Here is a 27,239-nt window from a genome sequence, read left to right on the forward strand (position 1 = left end):
CCAGTGCCTGTGCCTTTAAGTGGGCTTAAAAGTCAAACTTCCGGTAGATTGATACCACCAGCTATATTGTATCAGTAACAACAGAAGAGGCTCGCATACGAAAGGGGATCTAGCTACTGTAGCTAGAAAGAATCGAAACCCACCCGACCAGTCTTTGACAGGGACAGCCATGGTCAAGATCACTTTCCAGTCCGTCGCGGGACAGAAAGCCGAGAAAGAGCAGAATGATGGCGACAAGACCGACATTCTCATAACCCATCCAATGGTAAATTAGTGATGCATTTCTCTGTTTTGTTTGGCAACATATATCGCTTTGTGTGCTGTGCCCTTCGATAAAAACATAGCTAGCTAGCGCTACCTCCAGCAATTATGAAGTTACGCGCGGTGGGCTGTCAAGCGTCTGCAGGGCATTTTACCGGTACAATCATCGACGTAACAGGAGCATTTTTAACGTTATTTGTCAGCAGAGCAGCCATTGTCATTTATAAGGAAATAAAACGATGCTGTGCGGCTAACGAGCTCTTCGTGGACATTTTGCCAACTAGTCTACGGATAAAGGGGAACTGCTAACATTACTATTGAACATAGTTAAGTGGATGTTCTTAGACCGATTAGCTTTATTGACACAAATTATTTAGGCCAACGTTAGACTCTGAGAATTTAACTCTAATGTTGTCAATATTGGAGTTAAATTCTTAGCTCTAAGAACCTAAACCAAGAAGGATCAAATTGTTATTTAAGCATAGGCCTATAATGTTGGCTGTGGGTTATGAATAATTATTATATCTCTCGGGAAATGTGAATGGATTACAATAAAAACATGTTTACCAAACACAGGCAGCAGACAAAATGGCAGCTGGAGGTTACTGCTGGCCATGCAAGTTCATATTTAATAAGGAGCATCACTGTGCCAGCAGTAGGCTACATTTCTAAACTTGTGATGCAGTCGTTCAAGGAAAGCTTGGCTTCTCAGCATCCTGCTGTTTCAAATCCAATAAAATATGCCTTTCTTTCAGTCAGCCCCCTGCATTCAGTAATGAACTACAATGAAAGCCTGAGACAAGTATTTGATCAAAGGTATGACATCTGCATCTTCACCAATTAGGCTGTATGTGTGCCTGTTTTTATCTCAAGGGTAAGTTGGCAGTGACCTATTGGCAGTTACCTTCTATATAATATAGTGTTTGTTGGAAATGTAGACAGACTATCGTCACATTTTCAGTCAACCTAAGGCCCTCCTATCTCAATCAGCAGGGAAGAACACTGGTAAAAATCTGTCTCTGTGAGGAAAACACACACACAGTGAAAATGATGCCTAGTCTATCCCTTCATCCTTGTGCATCTTATCTCCTAGTTTATCCTTCACCACAGGTTGTCATAACACGAAGAGTTTTGCTTTGATAGTCTGTGAGCTGTTTTCATACATAGGCAAAAGCTGCGTCAGGAGATTTTTCAAGTACCAGCTAAGAATAGCTTGCTTTGTTGTATTCTATGCACAGAGCTCATCCTCCAGGATAAATGTACCTGTACACCCACCTATCCGCCCACGTAGTTGCACATATACGGTAGAAAGGATTTCCGTTCACATCCGTCACATGTTATGTTAATTATCATAAATGGTTACGTGAGCGGTGTAGGCTACATTCGTGTGCCTATTGCCAGCCCGTGCCACCCTGCCAACAAGCAGGTTGAGCGTGTGACAGAGGCAGATGGGGTGAGAGACTGGGGGTGGTGTTACACTCTGTCTTTAGAAGTGCCATGTTATTAGCCACTCTGTTATCCATCTCTGCCTCCCACGTTGCTGTTCCCCTGCTAAAACATGCAGATTTATTCTATCTAAGACCAGGAACATAATGCACTCTTAACCCCACCTGACTTAGTCTGCCCTGTTCTGATGTGCCTCCATATAATATCTGTGAAACACTAGCTTTTCACCAAGTACCAAAGCCTTACCAGTAAGCTTTGTCTGAGCTTCTTCTGTAGTGTGAGGCAGCCTGCTGTAGAAGTACACTGCCTGGACAGGACACTAGCCTGTGTTTAAATATGTGGCCCTGTGTCTCTCCCTGTCAGGAGGATGAGGAGGAGCTGGTTCTGCCTCTGCGCTCAGGGAGATCTCCTCTGAATGGCCTATGCTGCCTGACCTTTGGCCTGGTGGTCTTCATGTCTGGTCTGGTGTTGGCCTCCATCTATGTCTACCGCTACTACTTCATACCCCAGGTACCTAGAACCTACATCCAGTGACGGCATGAGACAATACTCTGATATCGCTCTGTCCTCTATGGTCCTACACTATATATACAAAAGTATGTGGACACCCCTTCAAAATTGTGGATTTGGTTATTTCAGCCACCCCGTTTGTTGACAGGTGTATCAAATGGAGCACACAGCAATGCAATCTCCATAGACCAACATTGGCAGTAGAATGGCCTTCCTGAAGAGCTCAATGACTTTGAACGTGGCGTCGTCAGAGGATGCCACCTTTCCAACAAGTCAGTTCGTCAAATGTCTGCCCTGCTAGAACTGCAACGATCAGCTGTAGTGCTGTTATTGTGAAGTGGAAACGTCTAGGAGCAACAGCGGCTCAGCCAAAAAAGTGGTAGGCCACACAAGCTCACAGAACGGACCGCTAGAGCGCATGGCATGTAAAAATCGTCCGTCCTCGGTTGCAACACTCACTACCAAGTTACAAACTGCCTCTGGAAGCAACATCAGCATAATAACTGTTCGTCGGGAGCTTCATGAAATGGGTTTCCATGACCAAGCAGCCGCAGACAAGCCTAAGATCACAATGCCATATGTTGGGTGGCGTAAAGCTCACAGCCATTGGACTCTGTAGCAGTGGAAAGTCCGACGGACAAATCTGGGTTTGGCAGATGCCAGGAGAACGCTTCCTTCCTGACTGCATTGTGCCAACTGTAAAGTTTGTTGCAGGAGGAATAATGGTCTGGGGCTGTTTTTCATAGTTCGAGCTAGGCCCCTTAGTTCCAGTGAAGGGAAATCTTAACGCTACAGCATACAGTACGATGACATTCCAGAGGATTCTGTGCTCTCAACTTTGTGGCAACAGTTTGTGGAAGGCCTTTTCCTGTTTCAGCATGACAATGCCCCTGGGCACAAAGCGAGGTCCATACAGAAATGGTTTGTCGAGATCAGTGTGGAAGAACTTGATTGGCCTGCACAGAGCCCTGACCTCAACCCCATCAAACACTTTTGGGATGAATTGGAACGCCGACTGCAGGCCAGGCCTAATTGCCCAACATCAGTGCCCGACCTCACTAATGCTCTTGTGGCTGAATGGAAGCAATTCCCTGCAGTAATGTTCCAACATCTATGGTAAAGTCTTCCCAGAAGAGTGTCTCCCTTTGCTGTTATAACAGCCTCCAATCTCCATATGAATGATTTTGGAATGAGTTGTTGATCGAGCAGGTGTCCACATACTTCACATGTAGTGGGTCTTCTGATGTTGAATTTCTAAATGTGCATCCTGGTTTAACTGTCTCTGGTGGTGGTATAACGTACATTTTGAGGTCAGTTGTTTATCAGACATTGGTTCTTTCCCAGTCTGAGATCATGAAATGTTCAATAATAGCAGTGACTGATAATGAGGATGGTAGTTGGTGATAGCCTTGCTAACGGTTCCCCTGGGCCTTGACCTAGATCCCAGAGGAGAGTCTGTTCCACTGCAGGGTTCGTTATGAGGACTCTGTGTACGCCCCTCTAAGAGGCAGACAGGAGCTGGAGGAGAACGTGGGCATCTACCTGGAAGACAACTATGAGCAGATCAGCGTGCCTGTGCCCCACTTTGGAGGAAGCGACCCTGCTGACATCATCCACGACTTTCACAGGGTGAGGACTAGTCACATCCACGCACGTACCCACACACCTGATGTACAGTCAATCGGCCAGGTTTTTGACATGCATAGTTTTATTTACTTTAGTTTCTGTCTGTCACCAGGGACTGACTGCCTACCATGACATCGCTCTGGACAAATGCTATGTCATCGAGCTCAACACCACCATTGTTATGCCCCCACGGAACCTCTGGGAACTGCTGGTCAATGTTAAGGTAACATAAAGCCTGTCTCTCTCACTTTCTGTTTGAGATGCCATCTCCCATTTTCCACAGCTTATTATTCCCTCTTTGTCCCAGTCTCTCTCTCTGCTTCTGTCTTTCTGTAATGGCATGGGGGGTGTAATGGCATGGGAAACATGTTTACAAAGGGCTTTATTGGCATGGGAAACTGATAGAGGAATTCTAAATTCCTTTAATGTTTTAATTGCCAAAACCAATTAGCACTCATTTCTAATTCATTAATGAATTGTAAGTTCATTAATTATGCATGAAGTAGATCGAGACCAGTCTTAAAAGCCAGGTTAAAGAGCGTTTAATTCCAGAGAGTACTAACTACATACACAGATTTCCACAGGTTATAAACTCAAAATGACATCATCAGTTTCCCACGATAGCCCCGTTGTTTTTTTGTTTAGGTCCGGAGATGCTTTCTACTCCCCTCATAAACCCGACATTACAACCTGTCTAGAAGATATACTTTTCTCTTACCAATGGAACAAAAACCCAAACATTCTTATCTTGTCTGAAAAGCTTTTTCTCCCCCTTGACCTTCCCAAGAGGCACGGACAATCAAATTAGTTCTGCTTACATTTTCAGTAACAGCTTAACCAATAACTTTTACTTTTCATATCATAACATAATAGTATTAGTATAAATGGTTCTAATCAAAAATGTATACATAATTAATCATCTTAACTACGATTTCCTCTAACAATCCTCCCTTTGATCAAATATTATACATTCAAATCTACATCTAGTTTTATTTAATCATAAAAAAATATAAGTATAAACGAATTTAACTAACCTTTTTAGAGGTTTACCAGATTATCATATGAATAGACCTGGAATCTGCCCATAACGCCCCCATCTGTAGTGTCATTGATCTCTCTATAGTCCTGGAAACAATAACTTTCATACATACACGCAATCAACCACGTACGTACAAGACTAACAGTCACACAGGTTAAGGTGGCCCATAACACCACATTTTTCCATAAATACTGTCAACCCAATTTAGTTCAGAGAAATATCCACCCCAAAGTTTCTGCCAACCCGTGAGCCAGGGTGGTCAAAACAGCTGAGGCTTCGGGCACTGATTCGTCCGGAGCTGTGCTATTCGGGATGAAAGTACATAAGAGCGTCTGCTAAATGACTTAAATGTAAATGTAAATGTTCCCGACGATCACACATACTCCTCCCTTTTCAGCCAATAACATATCCAATGCAATTCTATTCTGCCAAGTCATCAGGCTGGTTGCTTCAGTCTGTTCTGCCAAACCTTTAATCACATCTCTGGAATAATTGATAAAGCGCTGTTGATTATAATAAATATAATTAATCCAGTCTACATTGCTTGACTCTAAAAAATGCTTGACTCTAATCCTGCTAGTATCTGATTTCTTGCCTTGAACTTATCCGGCACACCTCGTAGCACCCCAATGTTATCAATATATACTCTGTCGTCAAAAGACCCAGATGGAGCATCTCTTCTCTCTCGTTTGGCTAACTTCATGTCTTGGTGTTGTATGAGTGTAAAAGGCATTCCTAAATGTACTAAGGCACATAGTCCAGTCCAATCAGTCGGCAATACCGCACAAACTCATTCCCCCACACAACCACCAGATGTCGACACTGGCCCATTTTATTTTATTTGGCATTCCTGCTTTCATGAACAGCTTTACCATACATGCCATTCCCTTAGGGGAATTAATTCCGTTCAGTGGAAAAGGGATAGTTGTTAACTGGGGTTTAGCGTTATTGAATCCATTCCAACCATAAGTTGGACTCCCCAAACCCAGTCTCTACTTCTATAACTTCTTTGAGGTCTTTGGTCTGAACTATTCGTACCTTTATACAATACTTCCTCTGTTCAGGAACACAGTCCAAAACGCCAACCCTTACTATACTCCACCTGGTCCCAAATTGAGTGTATGGGTTTACGTAGCCATCCCTTTCAGTGTGAGCTATGACCTGTCCACGATCAATATGGTGATTTAGACAAATACTTCCCATAGAGTCCCATGGTTCTAGACTGCCAAGGGGTGAATGACCCCAATTGATCTACACAAAATTCTACTGAGAGATCCTTGCCCAATTCCACCCTCACTTCCTTACTATTTTGTTTCAGTGACCTTCTGAGAATCTTAGGTAACATCCCATTTCCCTCATCTAGCACATGAGTCAAATTATCCTCTTTGGCACTTTCCGGGGGATCATGGTTAATCAGGAATATGGCCCCCACAATAAAACAGCTCAGGACAGTCAGTGCACACGTGAAGCCCCACCCTCTCCCCGAGAACATATCAACAGCCAGAGCCAGACACATCTTCACTTCTATGAACAAAAACAGGGGTGACAGGACAGGGAGGGTTACTTCATTCGAGAGATGGCCCCCGGAATTCTGTTAATTCCAGTTCTTCTCCCGAACACTGTTTATTGTTCGATAGTGAAAAATGTGCCCTACCCCTCCGCCGTGCGATATGAATCTGGGTAGCTCTTTCAGCTAGCTGTCACCAGGAGGCCTTGGTATGGGACTGGATTGAGTGACTTCACCTGTAGTTCTCCTGTAGTGTATAAAATCTTGGCCATACAGATTTGGTTAATAAAACAGTTTCTTATTCGTTCTGTTTATTAGCTAAACTTTTTATTTTATTTTTATTTTTTATCCTATTCTAGAACACCATTTACCTCCCCCTTTTGTTACCTGGCTCTGCCCAGGTAACAACCTTGCCTTATTTTAAACAATGACTTAGGTAAGATTTAGTATACCATCCTTATGTCTGACACTCCTTTAGGAGTGGTGTCCCTTTCATTTTCCACATGCCCAATTCTCGCTTTGGTCTCCACTCAGTAACTGTTTATCTACACACTATGTTATCTTTGCTCGTCCTGTCTCCCCTCCTGAAACTTCTCTGCTCTCCAACCTTCAAGGTCTCTGCAGTGCGAGGGAGGGCTCTTATGTCTGCCTTTTCCCCTATCTGTCTGTACTGTTTCTCATGTTTTCCAAATTTGAACTACCTATTCTCACTGTTTGGCTCTATCCAAACCCATGGACCCTCTTTTAGAAAAAAAAACATGTCTGAGCGGCTTTTCTCCAAATTCCCCACATTTCCTCAATCAATCTATATTAATCCTAACAATAATCCTAAATCATCACAGATGTCCTACATTCCTGCTAAATGCAACACCATTCAAAAACTCATAATAATCAATCAAGGTCTAATAAATGCCAACCATATTAAAAATCCTTCCTACACTAACAAGCCCTCTCCTTGGGGACCCTCAGTCCTCTATCTGACAATAACATGGATTTAATGTGTTGCAAAGTGTGGAATAAAACTTTGGTCATTGATAACAGAGTAAAGTAGAACAAAGCATTCTTATAACCCATCTGGTCCTCTCAGCTATTCTTATCCAGCACCAGGTGGGCACCATGCCACCCTTCACGACAGGGAGAACAAACATCCATGGGTCATCCTCCCCTGAAAGCATGCTTCACCTCAGCCTCTCCAACTGGAGCATCAAGCAAAGGCATCATGCCTGAAGCCTTCACCACATCTGTAACAGACTTCTTAGCACACCCATCATGTCTGTCCTCGTCCTTTGTAGTCCAAGGGTGTAAGTGCCTGCATCAGAGAGCTTAATAGTTTTGATGGTTAGTAGGATTTCATCACCTTTACAAAGTTCAACAGTGCTCCCAGGTTTCCCCCATATCATGGAAAGCCTATCCACCTTTGTGGGATCCCCTATGCTATAAGGATATCCTCTTCTCCAGTCCCAAAACTGTCCCAAGTTGGTTATCATACGGACACCCTCCCCCATTACACAGGGAATGTCCCCCGTCTTTTGACACTCCTGTAACCGAGTGTTAAAACCAAACAAAAATATCTCAATTTCTTCCCTGCCCTGTTGGCTCAAAATATGTTTATCTTCCCCTATTTATTCTCAATGATAAATATGACTTTCTCTCTTTTACAATACCAAATCCCTAATAGCCCATTCAAAAAAACTTCACAGCTAATGTTATAAGACAGAATCCTGAACCACTTTCTCATTTGCGGTTCAAACAGTAATTCTAAACCCTCAACCAAAACTGCTTCATTTCTAATGAATTTACCTTAAAAACTAGTAACTCAATATGACCCCATTCATTATACAAATGACTCTCCCCCGAGGCTGATCAGACCTTGGGAGCCAGTCATGATAAGGTCAAAAGGTCATACCATATTAGGCATAAAGAACCCTTTATCCTTACAATAGAAATAGTCCCCTGTATAATTCAAACTCATAAAAAACATCTCATAAGGTTCCATATGTGAGCCTGCCTCTTTAAAATACCCTTGCACTAAACAAACAGTTCTAACAGTTGTTCCATGTGTATAATTTGCAGACCTTTTTCAATTTGGTCGTTTAAAGCTTATCTCTCCCCAAAGTTATAATCCCAGGAGGCCTCTAAAGTGAGCCACCACACCCCTAACTATCATTCACTAATGCTACCTCGAATCAGAAACTCAATAAGTGAACTATAACTAAACCTAATGATTTCCCCTTTGACTCAAATCATTAATCATAAGTTTTTTAAACATCGTCTACGGATATGTTTACTTAAATGACCATGCTACCTTTAGATACAATTAACCCGATAACATTATTATCCAATGAATTACTTTTTCTCTCTGCTGCAAATGTCATACATTTCACAGTGTAAGGAATCCGTAATTTAATCCCCGATATTTAATAAATATGCATTCTCATTCTCTCATGTCTCCTTTAATTTACTTATCTTGGGTAACTCTCATCCGTTCCGGAACAAAGAGTTCTATCTAAAACCGCCAGAACACACTGTTCCAGTTTTATCAACCCCTAAAATTGGCCATAACCATTAAACAAATAACCAAAACATTTTTATATCACTTCTGGAAAGATACTCGAAACCTAGATACACACACTAACAGCCATACGATTTGCTCCGTTATCCCCAGTCCCTGGTGACAAAAAGTGTCTCGCTAGTGACGTCATCAACAAGCGTTCAACCTTGACTCATATCGCAACGATGTTCAACTCATTGTAAATGATGGTTGGCTGTCTGCAACAACAGTATTTCGGGTTCGATAAACCAAACCTAATTTATCACCTCTGTTGAACCCTGAATTAGAGTCTACAACATCAATCAACATCTCTCAATTCACTAATTTTATAAAAACATTTCGATGGGCATAATGGGCATGAATTATAGTTGTCTCTTTGTTATCATTTAGAATCCATTTTGCTCTAAGTACCTGTCTCGTCTTTGACTTAGTATTTTTAATTACAACTCTATTCCCAATACATTATTCACTTGTCTAATTACAAACTCAGACCAGCATTAGTGAGTGTACGCCTTTAAAATGCCTTGTCTCTGGGAACAGGGAAATCCCCTTAACCCAAACATTTACTACAAAAACAAAACCTAATAATTATGATAATCCCCTCACATCGTTTGTTTTAAATCCCTTGAGGTATCGTGTAACTTATTTTTCTATCTTCGAATTTTCGTCCCACTATGTGTGTGTGTGTGTGTGTGTGTGTGTGTGTATACACGTATATACGTGTGTATGTATATACGTATATACGTGTGTATGTATATACGTATATACGTGTATATACGTATATACGTGTATACGTGTATATATTTTCCCACTGTCATATACTCAAACCACTGTGATTACCATGCACTGTCCCTTTAAGAAAAGACTTTTCATTTGTTCCCCACAATGAGGTCGGAAATCAGATCATTTTTAGAATACGTTACTTTTCGTTCAATTTCACTGTCGTTACCTTAACCAAAAATCAATAATTAGAAAAACAATCAACTTCTTACGATTAAACTATTCTAATTTATAGTCCAAAGCGTTGCACTATATAGCCCCATTGAGTGTCTAGCAATTCCGTTGCTGGCTATAGCCACAAATCTGCCTGCCTTTGTAAAATATATATTCCCTATTCAGATTGAGTTCAGTTTTGAATTCTAATCATCAGAGTAAACCCAACCGAACTTCTCAATTTAATTTACCCTAACATTTAACGTACCATGCTATAACGTCCAGATAGCCCGAAATTGTATCGTATCTCTCCGTTATTCCCTACATTTAAATTACAACCTGTTGACGATTTTTTTCGTGGAGTGTTACACTCCCGGGCGACATGTCCAATTTTGTTACAATTAAAACATCTTGTATTTTTCTTTTGACCCACCTTATTCATTTTTCTCGACTTTATTTCCTTCTCTAACTTCATTATACCTCTCTTAGTTTCCGCGGGATCCACATACTTGGGTGGTAATTTCACCGGTTGCTCCAGCACCCGTATTCTTATAATCACAAATTCGTCAACTGGATTATCTCTGCATTGTTGGTATAATCTAGGAAGATATAGTTTGTTATCCTCGCCCCCACCCAATTGGTTAACTTCTCTATCTGCGGGAGCAGTGGGTAGTGTCTCTCGAACCTTGTTAGATTTAATCTCTTTTTCGGCGCGTCCCATTCTCTTTTTTGCTTCCGAAAGCCAAACTCCGGCTGTGTATAACTCCTGTTTATTCTGCTTTCTCACATTATTACCACATTCTTTTTGTATCTGTTTTATAAGGGATTCCAGCTTTTCTACATTTAGACGGCCATCAAAATCGTATTTCTTTTTCCATCTTAGACAGAAATTGATGTTTCTCTTGTCTTTCTGTGCCATGTATCGCTCGTCTCCCGTTAGTTCTGGGGCTTCTTTCGAGGCATTTCTCCCCATTCTTAATCCTTATCGTTACTAGTAGCAATGTTTTTAAACACTTATCTATGCCTTTCTATATAATTTTAAATTCTATGTGCGTGCAGTTCTATACATTTGTAATTTACCGTTACTTCTAGTTACTATCCTGTCTGCCTATGTGTGTGTTCCTTTAAAAATAATCAGTATGTATTTTCCATCCTGTGAACCGCGTCCATAGACTTTTGATCGGACAATAACATTTCACCCATAGGATATTCCTTTTGGGACTTTCAACGTAAAATGTCTCAAATCTCACTACTCTAGACTAAGTTGACCTCTCCTGTAACCACGTCTATAGAAGACTTTTGATCGGACAATAACATTTCACCCACAGGATATTTCTTTTGGGACTTTCAATCGTTAATGTCTCGAATCTCACTAATCTAGACTAATCACTTATCATTTGATATTAATTTCTTTCAGCATTGTACAGGTTCATTTATTCTGTTCGCCTAGAATTACCCTGCCTTCTCACCAAGCCTAATTTATCTTTATTTAGGTATGTTTATTGAATTATTGGCCATCCTATTTGTACGGAACAAGCGTCCTAATTCTCCAATGCGTACTATATCACTCCTTAATAATCCTTGGCTTGCAAAACCAGGCCGTATTAAGCTCTAGTTTATTTGGTGGTAGTGCACCTTACCTCAGGTCAATTTCGGACCTGCTTCCTTTTTATCGATATCCTGGTTAATACCCCCGGTAGAAACCCATTTTATTTGTTCGGAATATTCAAGCACCTATTATTGATCAAATTCAACTCCTTCATAACATTTTAATCAATAAATATCCTAAATAATCCCTCCCAAATTCGAGAATAAAGGCTACTTTACCTGCTGCCGACTGGGATAAGCATTGTTCGTTGTATCTAGTCACCCTTCCTGTCCTCTGTGATAATACGCAGGCCTGTTTCAATTTTAACCTCAATTCAGAGGTCAGGTCTTTAGTAAAACGAGTCAAAAACTCATCCGTGCACGATTTTTCAGCGTATTACCTTCAGATAACAGGTAGAGTTGTTTAGATCCGGCATAAAGGACCAAATTGATAGAGGAATTCTAAATTCCTTTAATGTTTTAATTGCCAAAACCAATTAGCACTAATTTCTAATTCATTAATGAATTGTAAGTTCATTAATTATGCATGAAGTAGATCGAGACCAGTCTTAAAAGCCAGGTTAAAGAGCGTTTAATTCCAGAGAGTACTAACTACATACACAGATTTCCACAGGTTATAAACTCAAAATGACATCATCAGTTTCCCACGATAGCCCCGTTGTTTTTTTGTTTAGGTCCGGAGATGCTTTCTACTCCCCTCATAAACCAGACATTACAACCTGTCTAGAAGATATACTTTTCTCTTACCAATGGAACAAAAACCCAAACATTCTTATCTTGTCTGAAAAGCTTTTTCTCCCCCTTGACCTTCCCAAGAGGCACGGACAATCAAATTAGTTCTGCTTACATTTTCAGTAACAGCTTAACCAATAACTTTTACTTTTCATATCATAACATAATAGTATTAGTATAAATGGTTCTAATCAATAATGTATACATAATTAATCATCTTAACTACGATTTCCTCTAACAGAAACATGTTTACAAAGGGCTTTATTGGCATGGGAAACATGTTTACAAAGGGCTTTATTGGCATGGGAAACATGTTTACAAAGGGCTTTATTGGCATGGGAAACATGTTTACAAAGGGCTTTATTGGCATGGGAAACATGTTTACAAAGGGCTTTATTGGCATGGGAAACATGTTTACAAAGGGCTTTATTGGCATGGGAAACATGTTTACAAAGGGCTTTATTGGCATGGGAAACATGTTTACAAAGGGCTTTATTGGCATGGGAAACATGTTTACAAAGGGCTTTATTGGCATGGGAAACATGTTTACAAAGGGCTTTATTGGCATGGGAAACATGTTTACAAAGGGCATTGGGAAACATGTTTACAAAGGGCTTTATTGGCATGGGAAACATGTTTACAAAGGGCTTTATTGGCATGGGAAACATGTTTACAAAGGGCTTTATTGGCATGGGAAACATGTTTACAAAGGGCTTTATTGGCATGGGAAACATGTTTACATTGTCAACGCAAGTGACATGGATTATAAAGTGAAATAAACAATAAAAAATTAACAGTAAACATTACACACAAGTTTCAAAGGAATGGAGGCATTTGAAATGTCATTATGGCTATGTACAGTGTTATAATGTGCAAATAGTCTCTCTCATTCTCTCTAACCCTGTCCACCCCCCCCCCCCGTGTTTAGAAGGGGACATACCTGCCCCAGACCTACATTATCCAGGAGGAGATGTTTGTGACAGGGAAGGTTCACAACATGCGCCAGCTGGGGCCCTTCATCTACCGCCTGTGTAACGGCAAGGACACATACCGCCTGAAACGCCGCGCCCGCAGACGTGAGTCGGGAAGGGGGGGTTCAGAGCTTTGTATATGTTGTGTGGGTCATTCAGGGTCTGAATGGTCTACCTATTCTCTTATCTAATAAAAGTCTTTCACTGTCTGACCTGTAGGCATCAACAAACGGGAAGTGGCCAACTGCCATCACATCCGCCACTTTGAGAACACGTTTGTGGTTGAGACAGTCATCTGTGATGGAGTGTAAACTGTTACCTCAGCATGACCTTCTGGCACGACACCCTAAGGCACAGCCACCTCTCCAGCCACTGTAGCGCATCCCTGTGTAGATACTTAGAATGACCTTTCAGTTGCACTTTAACTATGGTTTTGTCATTTTTTTTCCATATGTTTAACTCTTCTTTATAAACTATTTTAGGAATTGTCAGAAGTGAGGTTTTCCTTGTGTTTCCTGGCTGCAATAATACATGTTTTTCTCTAATTTACATTGGATGAAATAGTTGGAGGTTTTTCCACTTAAGAGAACTGTGATGGCCTTGGTTGTCAGGGAAGACAACAGTTTCCATGTGTTGTCATGGCGACTACTTGATTTCGCTGCACTTGAAATGACTGCGCGTGTGAAATCCTGCTACTGTCAGCCACCACCTGACCTAATGTCGCATCGCCCTCAGCTTTCTCTTGCTCTTTGTCGCACTGTTTGTCTGCCCCCCCCCAGCACACCTCATGCTTCTCTTTTGTATTTCTTCTTTAGCTCAGTCACCCTATCAAAGTAAAGGAAAACATGAATGTGACTTTAAGAACCCTACAAAGTGAGTTAAGAACCAGTGTCCCTACAAAGTGAGTTAAGAACCAGTGTCCCTACAAAGTGAGTTAAGAACCAGTGTCCCTACAAAGTGAAGTAGACAAATTGCCCATTATTAGTCTTTGTGTGTTTGCACCTGTATAGAATCATGTACATGATGCTTAATGTAGTTATGTAATATTCTACCAGATTATTTCCAGCCAAGCTGCCCTTCTCCCTGTGAACGTGTCAAAGACTGTTTCTCCCTCCTTATTGATGCCCCTCATCACCTCTTATTGTTTATATTTCAGGGGAGGTCGAGCTTCTCCCCCTTCATTTGCACTCTTTATCAATGCTTTTGTGAGTCATTCTAGTAGAATTCTGTCATTTATTTTTCACCCTGCATGTGTGTTTCTCTAAACCGCACTGTTAGAATTTTTTCTAAGAGCACGTTTAAAGCCTTGGTCCAGAGTCAGAGACTGGACTAAAGTAATGATTGCTGTGAGGGAGTTTATTATATCATATGCTAATATATACCTTAGACAGGTCTGTATATTTTGTCTGCTGGTGAAGTCTTATCTGTGAATAAAGTAGTTAAAACACCCAGGGGCTTCTGTCCTTCGTTCTTTCTAAATAACTGTTACCACAAGGCACTGTATTGCGTACGGCCCAGTACATCACTGGGACTAATTTTCCTACCATCCAGCACCTCTATACCAGGTGGTGTCAGAGGAAGGTCCTAAAAATGGTCAGACTCCAGCTACGCTAATCATACTGTTCTCTCTGCCACCGCATGGCAAGTGGTCCGGAGTGCCAAGTCTAGGTCCAAGAGGCTTCTAAACAGCCTCTACCCCCCCCCCCCCCCCCCCCCCACAAGCCATAAGACTCCAGAACATCTAATCAAATGGCTACCCAGACTATTTCCATTTGCCCCCCCCTTTTAACGCCACTGCTACTCTCTATTACTGCTATGCATATAGTCACTTTCATATCTCTACTGCACATTGACTGTGTACCGCACCCCGTGTACGTTTTACTGCTGCTGTTTGATTATTTGTTACTTTAATTTCTTATGTTTTATTTTAAAACTGCATTGTTGGTTAAGGGCTTGTAAGCATTAAGGGCTTGTAAGCATTAAGGGCTTGTAAGCATTAAGGGCTTGTAAGCATTAAGGGCTTGTAAGCATTAAGAGCTTGTAAGGGCTTGTAAGCATTAAGAGCTTGTAAGCATTAAGGGCTTGTAAGCATTAAGGGCTTGTAAGCATTAAGGGCTTGTAAGCATTAAGGGCTTGTAAGCATTAAGGGCTTGTAAGCATTTCACTGTTGTATGTGACACATTTGATTTGTTGCGGGCCTTCATGGAACATTTCGCTGTCCCGATTCTCTTTGGTTCTGTGTGTGTGTCACCAGCCTTGTTTCAGTGTCTAGACTAGAGGTAACGGATCATATTCTTAAGTGTTAGTGGGTGAAAGTGTGAATCTAGGTTACTTAAAGTGGAGAGTTGTGGTATGCTCTGAGCTGTCTTTTAATAAGGGAAAGTGTAAACAATATCATGCACTGACCTGGTTTGGGCATAGTGGAAAAGCAACTGTTTTTCACACAGTTAAGTGTCGCATAGGAGTGGCGCCACCTGTCGGAAGACAATGACTCATTGGATGAATTTATTTGAATGGCACCTTTACACTGGCTTTCCTATACTAGACTCCATCGTGACTTTTTATGTCCTGTCTGTCTGCCATATAGCCTGTGCACAGATGTCCCTCCATATGGCAGTGCTCTGAGCCACAGAGCTGTTGGGTGGCTGCTGCTGCCTGCCTGGCTCCTCAGCCAGAAACTTCATGAATTATCAACAAAGTCACATGACTATCTGATGGTCGAACCAATCAACAAAGGGAACTGTTGGGCACCCGGCTCCGCATGTGAATGAAAGCCTTAGTAATTATTAGTACTTTTGGGGAAATGACAGTGTGATCACTGTACAAAACCTATATACAGTAAATGGCAATGACTTCAGTCTTATTAACCATCAACATCACGAAGATAAGAGGTAAAAATTTTATTCTATAGAACAATTGTATTGGCACATCTTAAAAGTACAGATGAGCTCAATGAATCTTACAGAAGAAGAGATCAACTGTTACCACAAAAAAAAACTATAACATGTCATTTGACAAAATATTCTATATTTAAATATAAATTGTGGCATATTTAGGGACACATTTTGATGCTGTTACCTCAAACTATCTCCACTGGTAGTGGTTTCTCACTGTGTTCTCACCCTTCATCTACTTTCATGTGATGTGGCCTGAGAAACCTCCATGTCAGAACCCTCTTCTTCCAGAAAGCATCTAAAGAGAAGTACTACAACAGTGGATCTAGACAACAGTTGACGCTGGCCAGACAGAACATGGGCATGATAGCCTGCCTGATTTTGAACGTCATGACGATGGAGGAGGGCAGGAAGAAGACAAAACATCAGAAGGTTGATGGTGAAGATCATGACGTTCATCTTGTTGACCCTGGCGGCATCACAGACGTTAGTGGCATCACAGCTCTTTATCCGACTGATCTGATAGAGGCTCTCTGGAATGATGACTGCCACTATCAGGACCCAGATGAAGACGCAGGCCTTCCAGGCGTTGGTGGCATCACAGCTCTGTATCCGACTGATCTGATAGAGGCTCTCTGGAATGATGAATGCCACTATCAGGACCCAGATGAAGACGCAGGCCTTCCAGGCGTTGGTGGTGGTGCGGAGGTTATAGGACCTCAGAGGGTGGACCACAGCCTGTCAAGGCCACTGAAGGTGATGAAGACAGCGCTGGAGCGGATGTTGTTGTGGAACAGCATGGTGGTGGCTGTACAGGCCTGGATGCACAGGGGCCAGGTGCCCGTGACGTAGAAGTAGACCCGGGTGGGCAGGGACAGGAGCAGCAGCAGGTCGGACAGAGCCAGGTGGCTCATGTAGACAGCGCTGGAGGATTTGAAGCCATGGCGGCAGAGCAGAACCCACAGTGACACAGCATTGAGCAGCAGGCCCAGCACCACCACGCAATGGCAGAGGCTGTCACATAATAACTCCCCTCAGAGGAGAGTGCTCCTAAACTATCATTGTTGTTGTTCATGGTGTCTGTGCGTGCAATTTGAAAAGAGACAGAAACCACTCCCAAACCACTCACTCGATATTCTGGTTGCCACTTCCTGTCAGAGCAGTCTGCATAGAGGTTGAGCTGTTCTTAACTTCCGGAATGAAAGTGTTGAAGGTCCTCCCATCCTCTCTGCTGATAAGGTTGAAGACTCTTGACAACATGAATCATGTCTGAGTAACAAACTATCAACATGAAGAATCTCCGATCTCTGACCTATACAGACAGTCTGATCATTTTTTTAACGAAAAGTGAGTTATTTGTAGTGAATAGTTATAAACAAACGTTGATCAAGAGCAACTGTCTGAAAAATGTAAATAGCGTTTTATATTTGAAATGGTCTGGATGTACACATCTTTACTGTCTAGATTGAGAGTGGGTGGATTGCATCTAAACAGTCCATATCTGAACAGTGTATCCTTTTGTAGAAGCTTCTATTCAGCATGGATAAATTACAAGACTCAGGGTTGTAAATCCCATGCCTTTTGTTGATCAGATCAGTTAGTGTTAGATATGCCCTCTGAGATATTCTGTGGAACCTCTTTGAATCTCAGCCTCCTAAAGGTAAGAGGTAACACTAGGACCAAAGGCCACGTGTGATGAGTGAGAATACAATGGAAGGCTGGATGATTGATTTAAAAACATTTATTCCAAGTGCTGGCCATTCATTCAATCTTCGAGCAACTTGTCTCCTCTGTCTGCTGTGGGGATCTGAGTTTTCCATTTCCCAGGTAGAGGTGATAGCCATCCATCTACAGGGGAAATGTCTCCACCCTGCTCTCTACTCTGCAGGCACCAAGAGGGGATAAGCCACATCTATCTAGCAAGTCCAATTGATCTCCATTGACCTGGGTGTCTGATCCTGTCTCTCCAGGTTCCTTGACCTTGATGTTGTCCATTGGATGCTGGTTGATTTCCCTGAGCCTCGCCACTGTGTTTCCTCTAGTGGACATCCTCCTCCTCTCCTTGCTGGCAGTCAGCAGGTTCTCCTTCAGGATGAAGTAGTAGCAGACCCCGTCCGTCAGACAGTTGATGCTGCCCAGACACATGCTGATATGGACGAAGTCTCTGAGGGGGTTGATGACGTTCGGGTCCTCCGTGCGGTTCTTGGCCAGGAAGTAGACGACTGCGGCCACGTGGTAGGGGATGAAGCACAGCAGGAAGGCCACCAGGTTGCTCAGGACGATTTTCACAGACTTGTTGTTCCTCAGCTTATCGTCCAGCGGGTTCAGTCGCCGCATGCCACTCAGGATCTGCATCACGCGCACCGAGAAGAACACCATGGCAACCGTGCTGATTGAGAACACTGTCTCTATGGCGATGATGATCCATTTCTTCTTCCAGGTTTCGCTGGAGAACTTCTGGAAACACTTGGTTTCGTTGCCTTTGTGCATTCTGGTGTCGTTGTTGTTTTTGTTGTGGAGCTCATAGACGGGTGTGGTGAAAGCGAATACCATCACCCACACGGCCAGGCATACCAGGGCAGCCTTCCGTGGTGAGTGCAGACGCTTGCCATTGATTGGAAATCGCAAATAAACATAGCGGTCGCCAGAGATGCACACGATCAGTATGATGCTCCCATAGATGTTGACGAACACCAGGCTCTCCAGGAAGGTGCAGAATCCCATGCTCAAGCCCCAGTTGTGTTCGTAGGCGTACATCTTGAAGGGCAGAGAGAAGATGAGAAGGCTGTCGTTGATGATCAGACTGCTGAGGTACACCGTGGACTCAGTCCATCGACGCATCCTGAAGAGGAGGAGCCACAGAGCGGCCAGGTTGAGGGGAAGACCCACCATGAACGTGGGGACATAGACAATCCACTGTATATAGCACACTTTGCTGTCACACAGTACCATTTTACTGCAAACAGAGAGGGAAATACATACACATGAATGTAATTTCACTTATGACTCATTTTTAACCAATACTAGAGGCATCAATCAGGATGGTCACTGTGCAAGAGTAAAGAGATTTATAGGGATAGCTCGGGATTTTGACAGTCTTCAGGAACCGCATGATAGCTGTTAATTAGCTAATTAGCAACTTACTTCTAACTGGACACAGAGACATAAAAATGGTATCCACGAGTTCATCTGACTCTGGGGAAGTAGATAAAGAGCCTCATTGACAAAATCCTGAACTATCCCTTTAAGCCTCACTGAAATGTGACTGTAGGCTACATGTTATGCTAACTTGAGGGGAAATCCTTTAGTAAAGCTCAAGTGCATTGGATAATAATGAACCAACTAATCATTTGGATCACAACTGCCATCTCATAGACTAGGCATAGTGTTACTACCTACTAGGCGACGGTAACTCATTTCATCTTAGTGTACCAGGTTGGAGCTTTTTAGAGGTCCATTACTAAGTGGCAGTACTCAATTCCTCTGTAGCCCTATAAAAGGGGAAAGGAATTGGCATTCTTGGAAAGGCATCTTATCTGAGATTCTGGGATGATCTCAAAACGCACACTCCATGTGTCCTCTGTCCTCTCTTTAAAACCCATTGGAGGAGAAGGTCAGAGGAGCGAGACATCTGGTTTTCTCATCCAATGCATTTTGAAAAGGAGATGAGGAGAGAGGATGTTAGGAGTTTGAAATTGAGATCTTACCTTGTTTGGGCCAAGTCAAAGCTGGATTACTATATTGTCAAGATGTCCTCAAAGATGAAAGGCTGGCATGAGGCAGCAAGATCAGGTGGGACCATTCTATCCAATGAGAGGGGGAGATACGTGTGAGAACAACAGGCAAAACTCAGATATAAAGTCATTTCCTTCAAAGTTGATAAAATGCCATGTCAGTCCACCCATATCAGTGCATTTGTAACAAATGAACCATTACGAAATGTATTTTCAATCAAATAAGCATCACATAGCAAATGAGCAATTAAATGTTTTGTTGACCAAATTTTACACTCTCATGGACTTCCATTTCTTACTTTGTGGTCTTATTTTTGTTGACAGATTTTGGGATGAGTAAACCCTCTCGCTTCGACTCTTCCTCTCTGGCCACGTGCTGTGTGTGTGTTTGATTGTCATGTTTAAGGGGTTGATGGGAACTAGTGTGAAAGTAAAGAAGACCTATTTATAAAACGGTAACACCAGCCGCTGTCCTTTGTGTTATCGGAACAGAGTTGTGTTTAAAATGTTAGAAAACTACTTCCCATAGCCTGATACATTAGCTTGTAATTTAGTGGGATAGGCCAACAGTTTACCCTTTTGCAGTATGACTTGTCAGACATTTATCACATGTTCAACTGGTATTGGTAGTTAATTAGATTTGCAGTGAAATCAGTGTGGCATTCATCTTAAACTGTGTGCAGTGAACCACTTTTATATAGACTATCTCTCTATTTGCCTGTAGCAACTCATTGTAATCAAGCTATTTGTGGTTTTGTACATTAAATACTTCCCAATCAATGATCAGCACTGTACCATTGCTCATCAAAATCGTTACATGTCAAATGAAAGCAATTTTGTATACTTCTATCATTCATTTGGTAGGCCTGTTGGGAACCATGTCTTAGTTTGAAGCTCCTCTTTGCTCCTGTCTAAATCAAGGGGTGTTGTATCACTTATGTCTATGACTATCATCCCACAGACACTGGGCACAGACATCAGTTCAACGTCTAGTTTTGATTTACATTTGGTTGAGTTGTCAACTAACGTGAATTCAACTTGACTTCAACAAAACATTTCATCATGTCAGTCAAATTAAGTTAAAAGTTGGGTGAGAAAAATGACATTTCCTTATGTTGATGACTTTTTTTCATATCTAATCAGTTTTCCACGTTGATTTAACTTTATCACATAGAATTTTCGTGTTGAATTATTGTGGAAATAACATTGATTCAACCAGTTTTTGCCCAGTGGGATGTCACATTAGGTTATAGCCTACCACTGTCCTATCTATGCATATAAATATGCCAGTGTAAATTTAGTACCATTTTACAACTACAGTTGAAGTCGGAAGATTACAATTAGTAGCATCATAGTGAGCGCTAACAGGGATCTACTGTCCATGGGTTATAAATACAGTTGAAGTTGGAAGATTACAATTAGTAGCATCATAGTGAGTGCTAACAGGGATCTACTGTCCATGGGTTATAAATACAGTTGAAGTTGGAAGATTACAATTAGTAGCATCATAGTGAGCGCTAACAGGGATCTACTGTCCATGGGTTATAAATACAGTTGAAGTTGGAAGATTACAATTAGTAGCATCATAGTGAGTGCTAACAGGGATCTACTGTCCATGGGTTATAAATACAGTTGAAGTTGGAAGATTACAATTAGTAGCATCATAGTGAGCACTAACAGGGATCTACTGTCCGTGGGTTATAAATACAGTTGAAGTTGGAAGATTACAATTAGTAGCATCATAGTGAGTGCTAACAGGGATCTACTGTCCATGGGTTATAAATACAGTTGAAGTTGGAAGATTACAATTAGTAGCATCATAGTGAGCGCTAACAGCGATCTACTGTCCGTGGGTTATAAATACAGTTGAAGTTGGAAGATTACAATTAGTAGCATCATAGTGAGCACTAACAGGGATCTACTGTCCATGGGTTATAAATACAGTTGAAGTTGGAAGATTACAATTAGTAGCATCATAGTGAGCGCTAACAGGGATCTACTGTCCATGGGTTATAAATACAGTTGAAGTTGGAAGATTACAATTAGTAGCATCATAGTGAGCGCTAACAGGGATCTACTGTCCATGGGTTATAAATACAGTTGAAGTTGGAAGATTACAATTAGTAGCATCATAGTGAGCGCTAACAGGGATCTACTGTCCATGGGTTATAAATACAGTTGAAGTTGGAAGATTACAATTAGTAGCATCATAGTGAGCGCTAACAGGGATCTACTGTCCATGGGTTATAAATACAGTTGAAGTTGGAAGATTACAATTAGTAGCATCATAGTGAGCACTAACAGGGATCTACTGTCCGTGGGTTATAAATACAGTTGAAGTTGGAAGATTACAATTAGTAGCATCATAGTGAGCACTAACAGGGATCTACTGTCCATGGGTTATAAATACAGTTGAAGTTGGAAGATTACAATTAGTAGCATCATAGTGAGCACTAACAGGGATCTACTGTCCGTGGGTTATAAATACAGTTGAAGTTGGAAGATTACAATTAGTAGCATCATAGTGAGTGCTAACAGGGATCTACTGTCCGTGGGTTATAAATACAGTTGAAGTTGGAAGATTACAATTAGTAGCATCATAGTGAGTGCTAACAGGGATCTACTGTCCGTGGGTTATAAATACAGTTGAAGTTGGAAGATTACAATTAGTAGCATCATAGTGAGTGCTAACAGGGATCTACTGTCCGTGGGTTATAAATACAGTTGAAGTTGGAAGATTACAATTAGTAGCATCATAGTGAGCGCTAACAGGGATCTACTGTCCATGGGTTATAAATACAGTTGAAGTTGGAAGATTACAATTAGTAGCATCATAGTGAGTGCTAACAGGGATCTACTGTCCGTGGGTTATAAATACAGTTGAAGATGGAAGATTACAATTAGTAGCATCATAGTGAGTGCTAACAGGGATCTACTGTCCGTGGGTTATAAATACAGTTGAAGTTGGAAGATTACAATTAGTAGCATCATAGTGAGTGCTAACAGGGATCTAATGTCCGTGGCTTATAAATACAGTTGAAGTTGGAAGATTACAATTAGTAGCATCATAGTGAGCGCTAACAGGGATCTACTGTCCATGGGTTATAAATACAGTTGAAGTTGGAAGATTACAATTAGTAGCATCATAGTGAGCGCTAACAGGGATCTACTGTCCATGGGTTATAAATACAGTTGAAGTTGGAAGATTACAATTAGTAGCATCATAGTGAGTGCTAACAGGGATCTACTGTCCATGGGTTATAAATACAGTTGAAGTTGGAAGATTACAATTAGTAGCATCATAGTGAGCGCTAACAGGGATCTACTGTCCATGGGTTATAAATACAGTTGAAGTTGGAAGATTACAATTAGTAGCATCATAGTGAGCGCTAACAGGGATCTACTGTCCATGGGTTATAAATACAGTTGAAGTTGGAAGATTACAATTAGTAGCATCATAGTGAGCGCTAACAGGGATCTACTGTCCATGGGTTATAAATACAGTTGAAGTTGGAAGATTACAATTAGTAGCATCATAGTGAGCGCTAACAGGGATCTACTGTCCATGGGTTATAAATACAGTTGAAGTTGGAAGATTACAATTAGTAGCATCATAGTGAGCACTAACAGGGATCTACTGTCCATGGGTTATAAATACAGTTGAAGTTGGAAGATTACAATTAGTAGCATCATAGTGAGCACTAACAGGGATCTACTGTCCATGGGTTATAAATACAGTTGAAGTTGGAAGATTACAATTAGTAGCATCATAGTGAGCACTAACAGGGATCTACTGTCCATGGGTTATAAATACAGTTGAAGTTGGAAGATTACAATTAGTAGCATCATAGTGAGCGCTAACAGGGATCTACTGTCCATGGGTTATAAATACAGTTGAAGTTGGAAGATTACAATTAGTAGCATCATAGTGAGCGCTAACAGGGATCTACTGTCCATGGGTTATAAATACAGTTGAAGTTGGAAGATTACAATTAGTAGCATCATAGTGAGCACTAACAGGGATCTACTGTCCATGGGTTATAAGTACAGTTGAAGTTGGAAGATTACAATTAGTAGCATCATAGTGAGCGCTAACAGGGATCTACTGTCCATGGGTTATAAATACAGTTGAAGTTGGAAGTTTACACACACTTAGGTTGGACTCATTAAAACTTGTTTTTCAACCACACCACAAAATTCATGTTCATAACAAACTATAGTTTTGGCAAGTCAGTTAGGACATGTACCTTGCGCCTGACACAAGTAATTTCTCCAGCAATTGTTTACAGACAGATTATTTCACTTATAATTCAATGTATCACAATTCCAGTGGGTCAGAAGTTTACATACACTAAATTGACCGTGCCTTTAAACAGCTTGGGTAATTCCAGAAATTATGTCATGGCTTTAGAAGCTTCCGATCGGCTAATTGACATCATTTGAGTCAATTGGAGGTGTACCTGTGGATGTATTTCAAGGCCTACCGTCAAACTCAGTGCCTCTTTTCTTGACATCATGGGAAAATCAAAAGAAATCAGCCAAGAAAAACAATTGTAGACCTCCACAAGTCTGGTTCATCCTTGGGAGCAATTTCCAAATGCCTGAAGGTACCACGTTCATCTGTGCAAACAATAGTATGCAAGTATAAACACCATGGGACCACGCAGCCGTCATACCACTCAGGAAGGAGACACATTCTGTCTCCTAGAGATTAATGTACTTTGGTGCGAAAAGTGCAAATCAATCCCAGAACAACAGCAGAGGACCTTGTGAAGATGTTGGAGGAAACAGGTACAAAAGTATCTACATATAGAGAATAGAGAATGATATATAAAATGAGTCCGATATCGACATAACCTGAAAGGCCGCTCAGCAAGGAAGAAGCCACTGCTCCAAAACCACCATAAAAAAAGCCAGACTACGGTTTGCAACTGCACATGGGGACAAAGATTGTACTTATTGGAGAAATGTGCTTTAGTCTGATGAAACAAAAATAGAAATGTTTGCCCATAATGACCATTGTTAAATTCGGAGGGAATAGTGCAAGCTTGCAAGCCGAAGACGACCATCCCAACCGTGAAGCACGGGGTGGCAGCATCATGTTGTGGGGGTGCTTTGCTGCAGGAGGGACTGGTGCGCTTCACAAAATAGATGGCATCACGAGGAAAGAAAAGTATATGGATATATTGAAGCAACATTTCAAGACATCAGTCAGGAAGTTTAAAGCTTGGTCGCAAATGGGTCTCCCAAATGGACAATGACCCCAAGCATACTTCCAAAGCTGTGGCAAAATGGTTTAAGGACAACAAAGTCAAGATATTGGAGTGGCAATGACAAAGCCTTGGCCTCAATCCTAGAGACAATTTGTGGGAAGAACTGAAAAAGTGTGTGCAAGCAAGGAGGTCTACAAACCTGACTCAGTTACACCAGCTCTGTCAGGAGGAATGGGCCAAAATTCACCCAACATATTGTGGGAAGCTTGTGGAAGGCTACCCAAAACGTTTGACTGAGGTTAAACAATTTAAAGGCAATGCTACCAAATACTAATTGAGTGTATGGTAACTTCTGACCCACTGGAAATGTGATGAAATAAATAAAAGCTGAAATATATCATTCTCTATACTATTATTCTGACATTTCACATTCTTTAAATAAAGTGGTGATCCTAACTGACCTAAAACAGGGGATTTTTACTGGGATTAAATGTCTGGAAGTGTGAAAAACTGAGTTTAAATCTATTTGGCTAAGGTATATGTAAATTCCCGACTTCAACTGTATGTCCACTGTTGACATGGAAACAAGGAAATAGTTGCCCACCAAGAGGTTAAAGGAAAACTCCACCAAAAAACAATATTTTGGTGTTTGTTTTATAAGTCCATTGTTGACATAGTCCCAAAAGGTTGTGTAACTTTCAAAACACAGAAATCATCCCTGATGATGTATTTTGCATCATATGATGTAAAACGCAGCATCATATGGTGCTTCCGAGTGGCGCAGCGGTCTAAGGCACTGCATCTCAGTGCAAGAGGCATCACTACAGACCCTGGCTTGATTCCACAACCGGCCGTGATTAGGAGTCCCATAGGGCGGCGCACAATTGGCCCAGCGTCATCCGGATTAGGGTTTGGCTGGGGTAGGCCACCATTGTAAATAAGAATGTGTTCTTAATTGACTTGCCTGGTTAAAAAAATATATATAAAAAAACTCTGTTGCAAAATGCATCATACAAGGGTGATTTAGAGCTACATACCTTGACAACTTAAGTGCTGACAAGCTAAATATTTCGGGACTATGTCAACAATGGGCGAATGAAACAAATACCAAAAGATCGTTTTTGGGTGGAATTATCCTTTAATGCGTGATGGTCTGCTATGACTGTTTACACCATAAGAAAATGATCAAATACATTGTTTGTTTGCATCCTACTAAGATGAACATTTACTGTATATTAAAGTAATAATGAGTTCAAATCCATTGTTGATATACATACGTTTAAAAAAAACTAATTTGAATGTCGCAGGTTTAAATTTAACATGATGTCTGAACCAATGACTGTATAGGTCTGAACAGTGTGATTTTTTTCCCCCTTTGTAGAATGTGCATGAGTTTAAAATGTGTTTCCATTGTTGTAGGGATCATGACATATGAATTTGTCTAGATGATTTACGATTATATGGCACAGTATCTCACAACAGCATGGCAGAAACCTCAGGTGATTGTAAAGATAAAATGAGGTTAACTAAGGCATGCACAGTGAAGAACTGGGTGCAAAACTCCAGTCCAAAACCATTACAGTAGGCTACTTTTAAAAAACACTCACCGAAATCGCTTGGGATAATTGTCTCCTCTCAACTGGAGCCGAACCTCGTGGCTTTGAGTCCTTGTTTGGTAAAACAGACTTTAACCTACAGTAAATAGCCTATGTCGTGCCAATATGTATTCCTCTGATTGATAGTGAAACCCGTTGTGCATGCTGTTTTCCAAAGAGCACTACACAAACTACACTGGACCTGCAATCTGCTCGAGGCTAGTACCGCTTTGATTGACTAGTTTGCATTGACTAGGTTAAACGAAGCAGTGTATTTCAAATGAAAATAATATAATCAGATATACACATACAGTAGCTAAAAGAAGACACTCTTAACTTGTTGTGTGTATTGCACACATACATACCCACCACTTCTGCTTAGGCCACAGACGTGGTTAATCACACTCAGTTTTTTTGTATGTAAAACTTTTCACTACCTTTGTTAGATATGTAGGTTAACAGAAGGCGTTTCCCCTTTGACATATATATGTTTCCCACGCAGGTTTGAGGTTTTCATTTCGTCTTTTCTAGAAAGAACCAAGCTGTATATTCAATTGTAAATCTTTTTAATCATGATTCCATCAACTGTCATTGCTCATACACACATTCACATATGAGT

At 41.3% G+C, this 27,239-nt stretch overlaps 2 protein-coding genes and 1 pseudogene across 3 annotated transcripts; 1 reads left to right on the top strand and 2 right to left on the bottom strand.

Annotated features, from left to right (window-relative positions):
- Window positions 1-39: 39 nt before the first annotated feature.
- LOC124005359 (integral membrane protein 2C-like) lies at window positions 40-14,633 on the top strand. Its single transcript, XM_046314535.1, has 6 exons — window positions 40-265; window positions 2,071-2,217; window positions 3,658-3,846; window positions 3,956-4,066; window positions 13,142-13,289; window positions 13,404-14,633. Exons 1-6 carry the CDS (start codon window positions 170-172, stop codon window positions 13,493-13,495), a joined length of 783 nt encoding a protein of 260 aa, XP_046170491.1. The 5' UTR covers window positions 40-169; the 3' UTR covers window positions 13,496-14,633.
- A 1,436-nt stretch (window positions 14,634-16,069) lies between these two features.
- LOC124004946 lies at window positions 16,070-17,529 on the bottom strand (annotated as a pseudogene).
- On the bottom strand, window positions 17,105-27,019 carry LOC124006394 (lysophosphatidic acid receptor 6-like). 2 transcript variants are annotated; one of them, XM_046316386.1, is made up of 3 exons: window positions 26,633-27,019; window positions 19,786-19,881; window positions 17,105-19,034 (listed from the first exon to the last, which is right to left on the bottom strand). In XM_046316386.1, exon 3 carries the CDS (start codon window positions 19,028-19,030, stop codon window positions 17,927-17,929), a length of 1,104 nt encoding a protein of 367 aa, XP_046172342.1. In that variant the 5' UTR covers window positions 19,031-19,034; window positions 19,786-19,881; window positions 26,633-27,019; the 3' UTR covers window positions 17,105-17,926. The 2 variants fall into 2 exon arrangements, with proteins under 2 accessions (XP_046172342.1, XP_046172343.1); XM_046316387.1 differs by lacking the exon at window positions 26,633-27,019 and having other exon boundaries at window positions 19,786-20,113.
- Between the last annotated feature and the right edge of the window lie 220 nt (window positions 27,020-27,239).

Source organism: Oncorhynchus gorbuscha, linkage group LG19 (assembly GCF_021184085.1).
Source record: "Oncorhynchus gorbuscha isolate QuinsamMale2020 ecotype Even-year linkage group LG19, OgorEven_v1.0, whole genome shotgun sequence".
Classification (NCBI taxonomy): Eukaryota; Metazoa; Chordata; class Actinopteri; order Salmoniformes; family Salmonidae; genus Oncorhynchus; species Oncorhynchus gorbuscha.

What these genes read in the sequence shown, in the direction of transcription:
- LOC124006394 (XM_046316386.1), bottom strand. Translation starts at nt 19,030, where the DNA reads ATGGTACTGTGTGACAGCAAAGTGTGCTATATACAGTGGATTGTCTAT.
- LOC124005359 (XM_046314535.1), top strand. Translation starts at nt 170, where the DNA reads ATGGTCAAGATCACTTTCCAGTCCGTCGCGGGACAGAAAGCCGAGAAA. An exon ending in TTCTCATAACCCATCCAATG is followed by an intron (nt 266 to 2,070) that starts GTAAATTAGTGA and finishes TCTCCCTGTCAG; the next exon opens with GAGGATGAGGAGGAGCTGGT. An exon ending in GCTACTACTTCATACCCCAG is followed by an intron (nt 2,218 to 3,657) that starts GTACCTAGAACC and finishes GCCTTGACCTAG; the next exon opens with ATCCCAGAGGAGAGTCTGTT.